Source organism: Chiloscyllium plagiosum, unplaced genomic scaffold, assembly GCF_037043375.1.
Source record: "Chiloscyllium plagiosum isolate Xiang-an unplaced genomic scaffold, Cpla_swu_hap1 HiC_scaffold_16, whole genome shotgun sequence".
Taxonomy (NCBI): Eukaryota; Metazoa; Chordata; class Chondrichthyes; order Orectolobiformes; family Hemiscylliidae; genus Chiloscyllium; species Chiloscyllium plagiosum.
The window spans coordinates 42,091,594-42,106,388 of NW_028270154.1; the positions used below are offsets into that span (position 1 = coordinate 42,091,594).

The 14,795-nt window shown below is 39.4% G+C and overlaps 2 protein-coding genes across 4 annotated transcripts in view; one reads left to right on the forward strand and one right to left on the reverse strand.

Annotated features, from left to right (window-relative positions):
* The first annotated feature begins 253 nt into the window (after positions 1-253).
* Positions 254-9,206, forward strand: hnrnpaba (heterogeneous nuclear ribonucleoprotein A/Ba). Of its 2 annotated transcripts, XM_043703579.2 has the most exons (8): positions 257-597; positions 1,035-1,203; positions 4,346-4,504; positions 5,685-5,816; positions 5,904-6,009; positions 6,105-6,278; positions 6,542-6,633; positions 8,804-9,206. In XM_043703579.2, exons 1-7 carry the CDS (start codon positions 416-418, stop codon positions 6,613-6,615), a joined length of 996 nt encoding a protein of 331 aa, XP_043559514.2. In that variant the 5' UTR covers positions 257-415; the 3' UTR covers positions 6,616-6,633; positions 8,804-9,206. The 2 variants fall into 2 exon arrangements, with proteins under 2 accessions (XP_043559516.2, XP_043559514.2); XM_043703581.2 differs by lacking the exon at positions 6,105-6,278 and having other exon boundaries at positions 254-597.
* A 241-nt stretch (positions 9,207-9,447) lies between these two features.
* LOC122556636 (5-phosphohydroxy-L-lysine phospho-lyase) overlaps positions 9,448-14,795 on the reverse strand; it is a 47,299-nt gene continuing 41,951 nt past the window's right edge. For both annotated transcript variants that reach the window (XM_087995330.1, XM_043703577.2), the window contains 4 exons: positions 12,614-12,768; positions 12,448-12,537; positions 11,080-11,210; positions 9,448-10,279 (listed from right to left, as the gene is read on the reverse strand). In XM_087995330.1, coding sequence (XP_087851456.1) covers positions 10,200-10,279; positions 11,080-11,210; positions 12,448-12,537; positions 12,614-12,768 — 456 coding nt within the window. In that variant the 3' untranslated portion in view covers positions 9,448-10,199. The remainder of the gene's footprint in view (positions 10,280-11,079; positions 11,211-12,447; positions 12,538-12,613; positions 12,769-14,795) is intronic.

Consider the following 14,795-nt stretch of genomic DNA (forward strand, 5'->3'; position numbering starts at 1 on the left):
TGTACCGCAAACATCTCCATTAAAACTGAGGTTGCTTGCTGTCCATCTTCCATTCCACGGTGACTGCTCAATGGGAAAATCCGCCTCAGAGACAAACTTTACCACGTAACCCAGGCCGTTCGAGGTGGGGGCGGGTCCAGGACCGTTAGCCAATGAAAGCCGAATATTGAGCGGTCGATTGGGCAGGCCCAATGGGAGAAGTTGTTGGTGTGAGGTGCCTCGCCGGCCCCTATATAAAAGGCCACATGTCGGTAGTGAGCGGACTCCAGAGGCAGGAGCCAGGTGTATTTGGGTTTGATTCTTCTGGTTTGGGACAGGCACTCAAACAGGGGAAAAAAAAATCAGACGTACATCCGCTTTATTCCTTTCCTTGCCACCCCCTCACTTTAATTTTTTAAAATCGGACGCCTGTGAGATGGCCGACGCCGGGCAGCAGTACGTGGAGGGATCGGAGAACGGTCACTACGAGGAAGGAGAGGGTCAGGCTGCCGGCGGCGGGCGGGGAATGGCGGCGTCGGTGGACGGAGCGGAACCTTCCTCCGGAGTTGACAGCGAGGGCTCGAAAATCAATGCTAGTAAAAACGAAGAAGACGCCGGGTAAGAAGTTTTTTTTGTTACTGATGCGCCAAGCCGCGGTTTTCCCGCCGCCGGTAGGCCCAGGCTCAGGCTCAGGGCAGCATGCGGTCCTACAGCGGGGAGCTCAGTTGGCAGTGCCCTTGTGAACGGGAGGTGCTCGGCGGCCGGTTATCCCTCCAGGGCGGTTGTGGTACCGTGTTCGGTCACATCGCCCGCGTTTCGTGAGGCGGTACCTCAGTAGGATGTGGAAGACTCCGTTTATTTGCCTCTTTGTGTGAGAGTTTGGGAAAGCTGGCGGTGGGGGTGAGGAAGCAGCACCAGCTCCTGTTCGGGCTGTGTCGCCGTCTCTTTGTTCACGCTGCTCTTGGCGCCATGTGCTTCCCTGGGCTGGGGGGAGGGGGAGAAACAGGAATCGGTAACAAAAGGTCTCCTTTTCTCTCCCGCTCTGTCTCCCACAGGAAAATGTTCGTAGGAGGCTTGAGTTGGGATACAAGCAAAAAGGACCTGAAGGATTATTTTTCCAAATTCGGCGAAGTTGTGGATTGTACAATTAAGATGGATCCTGCAACCGGAAGGTCGAGGGGTTTTGGATTTATCCTCTTCAAAGACTCTTCATGCGCCGATAGAGTAAGGTTGAGAAGGGTTTTTGTCGGTAGACTATACTTTGACCCAGGCGTCTCGCAGCTGTTGGAATGTAATTCAGAATTTTAATCTAAAATTGGGTGGCAAAAAGGCAGTCAAATTTGGGGGGGTGGTGTGGGGTGTGGAAGATACTGTATTTTCAGATTTTGTATTCGTTGCGAATACGGAGGTGAAGAAGTGTTTCAGGATGGAAGTTTCCACAGAGAAACTGATAAGCATTTGACCCTCGTATGAGGTGGCAGTGAGGAAGTGGGATGCTGTCATTTTAATATCTAGGCGCTGCGATGTTACTGTGCGTGGTCAGAATGCATAGTTTCCACGACTAACCTTGTACTTTTAAGAACAATAGGTCATTCAGTTCGTTCTGGCAAATCTAACCATTGCTCCGCACTCCTTGATGCCCTTGCTTACCTGCTGAATGGTCTGGCTATAATTTTACAGTTCAGTTTACTGATAGTTGTAAATTGCTAATTACTAGTTGTATGAAATATGGAGGGAAAACCAATGAGATCAAACAAAGGATGCACACAAATGCTCTAAATTTGTTTGAAATTAGAGTGGAACCTCAGGTGTGCAGATATATTTCACAAGGTGCCCACTGTTTTCGATGCATTTGGTTTACAGCTGTGAAGTAGCAGATTAAAAGCTTTAAGTAATCCTTTCTCGTGTAATAGCTTAGGATCGCACACAACCCAAAGTTTGCACCTATGTTTATTCACAGAGCAATAGGTAGACTTGGTCTTTATCTGATGTTGTACCTGTCTGCCCAACACTCTCAATTACCCCATCCAATTTAATAGCGGAGTCTGTGTTTTTTGATATCTGTAGGAAGTCCACAGCCCTATGGTTTTGACATAATAAAATGTTCCAAGGCAACTCAATGATATTCCAACAATTTAACAAGTCACAAAAGTAATGAGATCTGGGTCAATGGTGTTGGAGCATCTAGAAGGAAAAAAGAAGTTCTTAAGTATGTTGTTCTTGAGCTTAGGATCATGGCAGCTGGGGTCAATGCAACCAAAGTGTAGTGAGCCCACATTGGAGGTTAGACTTGGAGGATACTTCTGACTGCAAGTCCATAAGAAATAGGAACAGGAGTAGCATGTTCAGCCCCTTGAATCTGCTTCATTATTCAATCTGATGACTAGTTCCACACTCTTCACATGTACTTTGGCTGCCCATTTTCCCATCTCCTCCCTTTTTGCTCACTGATCAATAATCTATCTCTGCTTTTAAATATTTGTAGAGACTTTGCACCCACAGCTGTTTGTGGTAAGGTTTTCCAAAGATTCAACCATTGGAAATTCCTCTTTTTAAATTCTTAAATTGATGTCCCTTCATTCTGCGGCTGTATCCTTTGGTACTAAACTCTCCCATGAAGAGGAAACATTTTCTCTCCGTGTTTGCCTGTCAAGCCCCTTAAAAATCCTGCATGTTTCAATGAAATTTCTCATTTTTCCAAATTGCTATATGTAGAATCCCAATCTGTTTGCTTTTTATTTTCTTTTACTCAAAGGCAATCCCTCCATACTAGGGGTCTTGAACTACGTACCAATGAAATAATTCTCTTTCTTAAATTAAGGGACTAAAAGTTCCCCAGATATGGTCTTACTAGCACCTTGTACTCCAACCTTATTGAAACTTTACATGAGCATTTCTGTGGTGCAAGGGAAATTACAGTTGCAAATGCGTAGTATCGGCAGGTTTAGAAAATAATCTTTTAAAGCCATATTTTGCTTCTTAATGTCCAATGTCTATAATAGGTGAAAAGATCTTGGAGGTGAATGTGGTAGTATTTCATTATTTTGGATGATTGTTTAGAAAGCGAGGACAGTTAGTGGTGTACTGAATTAGTCAATAATGAAAGTAAACCATACTGGTCATGATACAGGATGCTATAAATCTCTGTTTGGCTTCCATTCATTGTGTGAACTATTTGGTACAATGGACATCCGATGCAATACTTTATCCTATTTCCCTAAAACCCTTTTGATTAGCAGGAGTTTAGTTGTGGCTGGTGGAAGAGTTTAAGCTTTAAATGCTTTTCATAAAGTGAAAGGCTTAGTTTGTAACATTTTGAATTATGTTTCCAGGGATTAGACTAGAAGTGAGGGTTGCAGGTGCTGGAGATCCAAGTCGAATAGTGTGGTGCTGGAAAAGCACAGTCAGGCAGCATCTAAGGAATAGGGGAATCGACATTTCAGGTAAAAGCCTTTTATCAGGATTCCCAATGATGGGCTTATACCTGAAACGTCGATTCTCCTGCTTCTTGCATGCTGCCTGACCGGCTGTGCTTTTCTAGCACCACACCTTTCAATTCCAGGGATTAATCTCAACCAGAGGAAGTAATTTCTCTTAAGTGTAGTATTTTGAAATCTGATTAGATCATCTCCTAACCATATAATTTCTAGGTGATGCAGTGCAAGTTTGTGCAATCTCTAAGTAAATTTGTATAGGCATCCTTGTAAACTTGCACAGCATTCCTTCCTGTGGTATGTTGTCAAAATCAACTTCTGCAATTCGTGGGAGATGTAGAACTTTTGTATATCTTATTCAAGTCCTATAGGTATGAATGCAGCATTCTATATCTGTACTTCAGTTTGTCACATTTTATGTACCGGATCCTTGTGTCTGTGGTCTGTTGATATCTCTACCTTTTTTTTAACCCCACTTTTGATGTTCTGTCCTTCATATTGGATGGCTACTCTTTTTCCTACAATGGGCTAATCTATTGCCATTAAAGTCATTTCTTGAGTAAATAATGCACTGGATGAACTTTATTTTGTTAGCTAGCTTTTAATCCCTAGAATTGAAAGGTGTGGTGCTAGAAAAGCACAGCCGGTCAGGCTAGCATAGGATTGCATAAATTTTTTTAAATTGCTATCAAACTTGCAGAATTTGCATGATTAATAGATACTTATGCACTTTCAGCAATAACTAACAGTGAGCATATATGGATTTTGCTCTGCTTGTTTTCCTTACAAGTAAGAGGACACCAGGTTATAGACCAACAGGTTTATTTGAAATCACAGTGCTGCTCCTTCGTCAATGAAAGTAAACATGCACAATTCCATACTGTTGTTTTTGAAATTTCTACTTTTTATACATGTAGCTTGTTTTTTCTTAGGTTTTGGAACAAAAGGAGCATAAACTAGATGGTAGAGTAGTGGATCCTAAAAGAGCAATGGCAATGAAGAAAGAACCTGTGAAGAAGATATTTGTTGGGGGTCTTCACCCTGATACCCCAGAAGATAAGATACGAGAATATTTTGGAGCTTTTGGTGAGGTACGTTTTTTGAGAAAGTGTGATGTATTTTAAAGTACTACATTAAAAGGAAGAAATGGGATAATGCTTGAGCTCGTCTATCTTGTGTTTGGTGAGTTAGGATATTGTGTGCGTAACTCTTTACAGCCAGACTCGCTTGGGATTGAAATGATTGGATACATGTTTCGCATAAAAGTGTAAAACTAGATTGTGAACCTTCATTGTACTGTACCTATTTGTAGTATTGAGTCAAAAGTGAAATCCTGATGCAGGGCTTATGCCTGAAACATTGACTTTCCTCCTCAAATGCTGGCTGACTTGCTTTGCTTTTCCAGCAACATACTACTTGACTGACTGGCAGACATCTGCAGTCCTCACTTTTTTCTTTTAGTATTGAGCCTGATTACCCTGACAGCGTGCAACTTTGAGCTTTTTTTAGTTTGACATGGCTGGGAATGAAAACACCATATAAATGTTACAACTAGTTAGAGTTGCTCTTGTATAGTTGACTAGGTTAAAAGCAGAGAACATTTTCTGTTGGCACGGTACTAGAGTCATACAGGTGTACAGCACGAAAGCAGACACTTCAGTCCAACCCGTCCATGCCGAACAGATATCCCAACCCAATCTAGTCCCACCTGCCAGCACCTAGCCCTTATCCCTCCAAACTCTTACTATTCAAATACCCAACCAGATGCCTTTTAAATGTTGCAATTGTACTAGTCTCCACCATTTCCTCTGCCAGCTCATTCCATTAACGTACCACGCTCAGAGTGAAAAAGTTGCCTCTTAGGTCTGTTTTATATCTTTCACCGTAAACCTATGCCGTCTAGTCTGGACTCCCCCGCCCCAGGGAAAAGACTTTGTCTATTTATCCTATCCATGCCACTCATGATTTTATAACTATAAGGTCACCCCTCAGCCTCCGATGCTCAGGGAAAACAGCCATAGCCTATTCAATCTCTCCTGATAGCTGAAATCGTCCAACCCTGGCAACATGATTGTAAATCTTTTCTGAACCTGTTGAAGATAAACAGGTTACTGCAATGACATAATGACTCTTTGAGGTATTGTCTATGTTCAGAAGCTACTTTATTTAGATGAATTATGTGTAATGTACCTCCTGTATGCAAGACTTTTTTTTTCCCTGCTTCAGTTTAAAATATTAGCTTTGCGCTTACAAACTTTGAATTCAATTTAGGTGGAATCAATTGAACTTCCAATGGATAGCAAGACCAACAAAAGGAGAGGATTTTGTTTCATTTCATTTAAAGAGGAAGAGCCAGTAAAAAAGATTTTAGAGAAGAAGTACCACGATGTTGGAAATAGCAAGGTATCGGATGCAATTAGCTTATTTTACAAAGCTTCAGAAAGAAAAGTCAAATTTTATACACTAATTAGTTTTGTTTTTGTTACATAGTGTGAAATAAAAGTAGCTCAGCCTAAAGAAGTTTATCAACAGCAACAGCAGTGGGGAGGCAGAGGTAGCGTTACAGGACGGGGTAGAGGTGGTGGCCGTGGAGCTGGTGAGTTGCATGTTTACACTACTAAATGTGAAGGGGAAAATAATGTGTGAAATCAATCTTTTAGTACTTAACAGTATGTCTTGCTAAATTTAAAGGTCAAAGTCAGAACTGGAGTCAAGGATACAGCAATAATTACTGGAATCCAAGCTATGGCAGCAGTTATGGTTACAGCGGTCAAAGTGGCTATGGTGCATATGGAGGCTATGATTATACTGGCTATAACTACAATAGTGGTTACTATGGTGGATATGGTCAAGGATATGACTACAGTAAGTACATTTATTGCTGTACTGAAGCAAGGCTAGTTTGGATTGAGGCCTAATGTGTTGGAAATTCTAATTCAGTTTTTAATGTTTTAGATTGTGGCAGAAAATGGCCACATTAAATGCCATTTGCTAATTCCTCTCCAACTAACAGATTTGACCATAAGTGCCATTCATGAAATGTCCTGTTTTTGCTGTCTTGTTTCAGTGGAAAACTGCATTTTGTATATCAAATTTTAGAGCATCAGCTTAGCTTTTTTTTCTTCCAGATCAGAGTAACGGTAACTATGGGAAAGCGCCAAGGCGTGGGGCAGCTCACCAAGGTGGATACAAACCATATTGATATGGAATGTGAATGCAGGTACGTTGCCAGTTCTGCAATGAGTCTACTTCTGAACATTGGTATCTTTCGAATAACTAAAATGAGTGGTGAGATCTAACCAAGGTCAATATTTTCTGGTGCATTTTATGTTTAAAAAAAAAATTACTGGTTCCTATCTGACGTGGTAAAACAAATGAGGAAGGACTTTCACAGGTGTTCTGCGCATGATTAGAACAGCAGTGTATTATACTCAGAGCCTTTTACAGAAAACTGGAGATAGGAGGAAGACAACTTGTGATCCTTATTGAAGGTGTGCAGTTACTCAAGGTAGGCAAAAGTGAAGACTGCAGATGCTGGAAATCAGAGTTTAGATCAGAGTGGTGCTGGAAAAGCACAGCAGGTCAGGCAGCATCCGAGGAGCAGGAAAAACAATGTTTTGGGCAAAAGCCTGAAGGCCTACCCTGGAGGCTTCCTGCCTCTATTCCTGATGAAGGGCTTTTGCCCGAAACTGCAATTTTTTTTCTTTTTCTTTTCCTTCCTGCTCCTTGGATGCTGTCTGACCTGCTGTGCTTTTCCAGCACCATTCTGATTTAAACTCTGGTTTCCAGCATCTGCAGTCTTCACTTTTGCCTAGTTGATTTTAACCTTACTGCAAATCCTCTTGCAAGGATGCCTAACTTGTAGAAGTGGAGAGAGGAGGAGAACAAGAATCTCAGTGAGCCTTTCTCTCACTGCAACCCCCAGGTCATCTCCTCTGCCCTGAAGCTCTTCGATCAGTTACTCAAGGTGTCAATTATGGTTGTTGTAAGCTAGCTGAGAACTATTATGAGGATGGTATGGAGGGGGGGAGGGGGTTGGGAAGCCACCTACCAAAAATTGCATCCCAGTCCATTTTGTTGATTCTACATTTACGATAGAACTCTGTTCAGTTTTGAACTTTACGTTCAATATTTGATTTAAAGGTTCAATTCAGGATATTGCAAGGTAAACCCGATCTCCACGACTGTCTTTGTAGTTCCTAGTTTTATGATCCAACCAGTACCCAGTTGCATGTACTAACTTAACATTCTAATATGTACGGCCAGAACATGACTGGCCTAGGTATGAGCTAGTAAACACATTTTGATTGCTGTGTTAAATTGAATGCATGTAGACTGAACAAAATGAATTTGAATTCAATTTTCTGAAGAAATGATGTCACCCCCTTTGTGGCTGATTTTTGGATGAAACGTGGGTTTGCTACCATTTCATTTTTTTAAATAAACATTCCCATCAGTTCTGTACAATTAGGTTTTTAAACTTTTGCTAACTCTTTGGATGAAGGATCCCACACATTTTTTTTTCTCTCTCCCTCTCTCTCTCTCTCTCTTTCTCTCACAAATCTGGAGAATGTCACATGAAGATTAACAGTAAGTAAACTTCATGTAAAATTAATTGGACTTGTGATCCCTTGAACAATAATAAATGTTTTGGCTGTTTGGCAATTCAAAATTCCATAGAAATTTAGTTCTAAAGGACAAATAATGCTGTGGGTCATAAACTTCCATCCATAGGAAATTGCAGATAATTGTGATCAGATTGTAAGCACAGAAGTGCAAAGAGTACTTTTTAAAATTTCAAATTTTGGAGCAAGTTTGCTGAGACTGATTTTCATAGGCACACTTTTTATTTTCTTTTCCCACTTCAACTTAATTACTACTCGAAATTGCGATGTTTACACATGTTCTAATGTGTCATGCCAGTGTGGTTCATAGCATGTGAGACATAACCTGAAGGAGTGGACAGGATTCCCTAAAGATGTATATTTTTAAAGCTAATTTTTCTTGCTCTTAGCTACATACCTTGTGGATATTTATAGGACAATATAATTGTCTCTTGCTGTACTTGAATTGACAAGCTATATTAAAGTTGGATTTTTTTTTTAATGGCCATCCAACATGGTGTGCAATTGGTTAGCTTCAGTTTGGGTGATTTAAATGAATATCCGGTTTAGTGTTCAGTGCTGTCATAGTTTTAATCTTTGCCCTTTTTTTCTCTAATGGGTGGTTGACAAGAAAAATGATATAGCCACATTTACTTTGACCACTTGCTTCATTTCAGTGAACTACCAATGTGATCTTCCCAACACCGCTCCAAATTTGTTGCCTTACTTCTATTAAAAGATATTTGTATGAGAACCATAATTGATTATTTTGGTACTTTTTTTCAGGTCATCAAGCTGGCAAAAAATACACAGGTCCTCTAAATGCAACTGTGTTGCATTTGGGGACTAGACTGTTTTCACTCCGGATGACCCCAAATGTACAGAAGATTGTTTTAGGGAAGCTTGTCACTTTCCAACTTTTTATTTTGTAGTCTGTCTTTTGTGTCGTACATTTCCTGTGATGGAAGTGGTTTTTACTGTACTTTTTGGTACCTAATGGATGCTAATAATGTATTATGTAAGTTTGTATTTTACATAAAATTACTGGATTTGCATCAATACCTTGCTTATTGGAGCAATCAGAGTTTCAGAAATAAAAGTTCCTTTGTGTATTTGTGTTGCATGAATTTTGTTTGTATTCATTTCAGTTTACTTCTGATTTTATGTAAATTAAAGAACATCGAAGGCATTCTGTTTTGAGTTAGTATTTTACATGTCTACTTGATGGGGGGTGTATTGCTGGACCATTAACTGGTATCTGCTTGTACAAGCTGTTTTTTGGAAAATTAGGATCACTAGCACATTTTATAGGATTAGCTTTCATTTTTTGATATGGTACTGTTTGTGTTATTACTGACTTACAAACAATCCTATGGATCTGCAGTTGAAAGCTAGTGCAGAAGCTAATTCAATAACTTCAATGCAACTGCTTTGCTATTTAATAATAAATTTTATTTTTGTTCTTTACTACAGAAACAGTTTCTGATGATAAAGATCATTTTTAGTGAAATGGGTTTTTGATATGTGCACAACTGTATTCTACATAAAATCATAAACTTTTTAAAAAGGTTTGTGTTCTTCACCTATTTGTATATTTTACTATTTTTAAATATGAAAGGGGTCCATATGAGAAGTGGTGGAAAGGAGACTTTTCTCCATTTTAAGTCACAGATCTTTTAATGTCCCAACTGTCAGAAGTCCAGCAGCAGTAATGTTTGTTAGTGCAGTATTCAACCTTGCATTGAATGTTAATCTAGTCTAACTTCAGGACCTGGATTGGAATCTAGGACACTGATACAGATAGGTGAACCCAGTGATACTGAAATGATTACTGGATTGATTGAGTTGTTGCTTGGAATGGAGAGTAATAGCAACTTTTATTTTTGTATGGGGTCTTTTTGTTAGAATATTACAGATTATAGGGTGATGTGATGGTTGAAAACATGAAAGATAGACTGCACAAGGTGTCTCAAAATATTGTAGGGGCAAAAGTGTGCAATTTTGTACTGGAAAAGAATTGCAGGAATTGGGAATGTAAATATTAATTTCCAGGTTTACTAACGAAACCAAGTTTCCAAGATTCAGTTAGAAAAGAAATTGAAATAACACTGATTAGGGTTTGCTGACAAGGAAAAATGATCCTAAAGCAGTATGGCCATATCCTGTCTTCATGCTATGGCATTTATGTAGGCTTCGTTGCTGCATCCATAAATTCAGTCTTTTGATTCACTTCAGATTTGCACGTATTGGCCACTTTCAAATCTGTGATACAAATATTCACAAAACAGTTACTAAAAATCCCACTTTTGTGCAATAGATATACTTTTAAGTATTGATTATGACATTCTAATGGCAACAAATGTTAGGGAGGAGCATTGCAGTTGTCTCCTCTCTGTATTTAACAGTACTGCTATTCAGCAGTACTTTTTTTTAATTGCCAAAAGAAGTCCTGAAATGCCTGTGATTCATCTGTTAAACTGCAAATCCCTTTACAGTAGTGAATGCATTGGGATACTGAATCTATTTACACTTGTTATACCATCTAGAAGTGTCCTCCATAGTCAATTAATTACTTGAAATTTGGTTGATAACTGGTAAGTGGTGCAGAGTACCATGCAAAAAGTATGAGGTTAATTGGATTGTCATTTGTGTGCTTTTGATGTTAGGGCTCATATTTATTACTTATCTCAAATTTGCCCTTTTGAGGTGGTGATGAGCCATCACCATGAATAGCTGCATTCTTTTTGAATATAGATACACCCATTAATGTTAGGGGGAGTCTTGAGGACTCTAGTGGTTGTCATTGCAAGTCAAAATAGTGGTATTGTAGGGCCTATGTAGATGGTGATCTTCCTGTTAAATTTTTTTGTTCATGTAGTGGTAATGAATTTGGAACGTGCTCTGTAAAGGGCCTTACTGATGGATGACACGCACTGCTGCTGGGGCCATCTAGATGAGGCAGACAGATAAGTTTTTAGCAAGCATTTATCAATGTCCATGAGTATTCCTATGAGATCACAACTAGTCAGGCAATGTTTTAATCAGCTTTTGCAAACACTTACCAGTAAGTATTGTGTCAATTTTTCCAACTAGATATTGCGCATCTTCCATGGTGAAGCACATTGGGGGTTTGAATTTCAGGACATTTCTATCTGGTCCATCAGTGCTAAGTAAGATAAATTCCTTTTTCAACCTGATGGGTAAAAAGTGTAAAATTAAGTTTAAAGTGTATGAACAAAACTATTTGAATACCATAATTTCTTTCCTTCTGTCTGCATGAACCTGAACATTCCATTCTGACATTTTACTATTCTCTACCTCCTACATTGTTCTAATGAAGCTGGAGGAATGTGCTATTTGGATCTCTATTTGGATGCTTTTAAATCTTTCGCCGATTAAACTTTTGAATTCAATTTAATGCAGCTTCTATCTTTCTGTTAGATGTTAGTAATGATTCTGCTATTGCTATTTATACCTTGGCTAGGACTGACACTTGTTGTCTGCTCACCCCTCCTGAGAGACATCAGGAAGAGATGTGTGTAATCAGCCTGTTTGGGGCTACTGCTCCTGATTCTCTTCAGTTGAAGTATGGATCTTGTTTTAAATATTCATAATGTTGCAGTGGTCTTAATCTACATCTAGTTTTTGCATCTGTCCCCGATTTTTATTTTTTTGATTTTTTTTTTAAAGTCCTTGCTGTAAGTCCTTCTAATTGACAAAGAGTGAAACCGATTAATGTTGTCCTTGAGCTAAATCAATATATTAAGGCATTATTTGGAGAGCATCTATATAAAGGGGGTAGCTCAGTTGGTACATGACCCCATTGCTTTGAGACCTACACTAGGTGATAATAAAGAAAACTCATTTGTTTTCTGAAGTATTTTAATCTGAATCTATTAACTCACAATTCTCTTCCGTAGAAGTTGAGAATTACTCACAGTTCTGACAACTTTTTTTCCAAATGAAAAGTGCTCTTGATGCAAGAACTTGCAATTGGTTATAGATTCCACAGACCTAAAAATAATTCATTATCTGTTTTCAAAAAAAAACTTCTGGCATTTAATTTCAATGCAGACATCTGTGTAATAGATATGCTAAGTGTTTCTGTAATTGTTGAGATTAATTTCAATATGATACATGAAATTGGTCCAGTCTAAGGATCAGTATTAGCTGGAGTTCTGATGGTCCTAGGCATTAAGTATTTACTGTCTTTATTTGATTGGCAACTGGTCAATATTAAATAGTTCTAGGTTTGAGCCTTCTAGTGAGCTAATGGGGATTGCAATCATTGGAGGAGGTTAATGTTGAAGAGCATGGGTGCAAGTGAATATTTAGTTCTATGGACAAGTTAGAACAAAATTCAACATCAAATTTTCAACATTGTTGTAGGCAGAGGAAGAAAACTTTCAGTTTTACAACAATCTTAATACCTTGCAATTAAATATTCGGCTTCCGCTGTAGCAGGCGTCCTCTTCTGTCGATCTCTCACCAACTCTGCTCCGATAAATAAACCAATACCCCTTTAGGTACAAAAGTGAAATATGTCAATTCAAAATCAAAAGCATTCCAAAATAGTTTTATTGGCAGATTCAATACCTGACATCTCCAATGATTGGGTGTTTGACCTTCAGTTCATTTAGTAGGTTCATTAAGTAGGTACCAACTTGTGTAGCACTCCCACACAGGTCTTCCTTCTCAATGACTTCCAAAACTGCAAGTCCAATTGCACAGGATACTGGACTTCCTCCAAACTGGAATACATCAGTGACATAGCTAATAAGAATTTTCAAATAATCTTTTCCATTCTAGCGTCTGTTGCTTCCATCTCAATAGTGTGGAAACAGACCCTTCTGGCCAACCAGTCCACACTGACCCTCAGAGTAACCCACCCAGACCCATTTTCCCTCTGACTAATGCACCTAACGCTATGGGCAATCTAGCATAGCCAATTCACCTAGTAGCTTTTAAAATCCAAAAATGTGCAGGTTAGGTGAATTGGCCATATTGAGTTGCCCGTAGTGTCGGGTGAAGGGGTAAATGTAGGGGAATGGATCTGGGTGGGTTGCGCTTTGGTGGGTCAGTGTGGACTTGTTGGGCTGAAGGGCCTGTTTTCACACTAAGTAAGTAATCTAAATTGTCATGAAATCTAAGTAAAATAATCGCTAAAAATACAGAATGCAGTGGTTACAAATTTTAACAACTGAGCTTTTGCTTAACCCCATTTATAAATGTATTTTCTCTTCCCTCTTTTCTCCTACCCCACATTGCTGGAGTGTAGATTCACACTTCAATGTTCTCTTGGGGATATATATAAAAATGTACACACTCTCCCTGTCACTGTGTATAATTGTGCAATCTGGCTAATGGGCAGAAATGGGACTGAATACATGTCGATGCCTTGTAACAGAGTTTATTAGAAATTATCAGAAAGAATTATAACACCATCTTCTACAATCTGCACTGAACATATAAAACCAATTGATTACCAAGTGACAAGTCTGGAAAGAACAATTATATTTAACCAGCAATACAAATTGAGAAAGCCTATGATTAGGCAGACCTCAATTGTAATACACAGTTTACACTAGTTTGAGTAAAGTATCTCCCTACACATTTTGTCAATTGTGTTCTCATCTGAAATGATGTTCCCAACGATCATAGTTTGGATACATTAATTACAATTTTGTTTGTGCCACAAAAAACCATGGTAGCAAAATACAGGAATTAAACCTATTTATTGTTTATTTTTTATTTTTAAAAAAAAGTGTCATTCCTGATTTACCTTCAGTGACTTTGGTACTTTGCAAAGCTAGGGTCACACAAGAGGTGCTGTCTTGAACTATGTTTTTAAAAAGCAAATGATTATTAGTGGAAAGCAACTTCTGAGGTTATGCTTTTTTTTCATAAAATCATTTCCTTAGGAGGTGGATGAGGAAAAGATTCTTAGGAATAAATGTTAATGAGGAGTGGGTGCTGACTTACTGCGTACCACAGGTACAGATCCTTTATCCGAACATTCAAAAACCGAAATGCTCCAAACTCAGGTTTTTTTTGAAGTTTTCTTTCATTAACAAGGTTGTTTGATGAGTAAATAGTTAACCCAAGTCAACCCTGTGGGCGGCACGGTGGCACAGTGGTTAGCACTGCTGCCTCACAGCGCCAGAGACCCGGGTTCAATTCCCGCCTCAGGCGACTGACTGTGTGGAGTTTGCACGTTCTCCCCGTGTCTGCGTGGGTTTCCTCCGGGTGCTCCGGTTTCCTCCCACAATCCAAAGATGTGCAGGTCAGGTGAATTGGCCATGTTAAATTGCCCGTAGTGTTAGGTAAGGGGTAAATGTAGGGGTATGGGTGGGTTACGCTTCGGCAGGTCGGTGTGGACTTGTTGGCCCGAAGGGCCTGTTTCCATACTGTAATCTAATCTAATCTAATCTAATACCCACTCGATGTGTGTCACTCAGGTGTGACATGGGAGGGTGTGGCCAAGCCTGGCCTGGGGTTTCTCTGTGCACACTCCCAAGTCGACACCCACTCTGTGTGACACTCAGATGCAATGTGGGGGGTGTGGCCAAGCACGTTCTTAGTTAGAAATCTGGATTACTGAGGCTAACTGCAGGAGATTAATTCAACACCAACTAGCACAAGACTTTCCATGACTGCAGCTTGGCTAACCACTGTATTGATTCAGTATATCAAAATAGCAACTCAGGTCCTTAATTTTAAATACGACCAAGCAGAACCTTCTATTTTGAATTTGGTAATGTAGATTGAAACATCATAA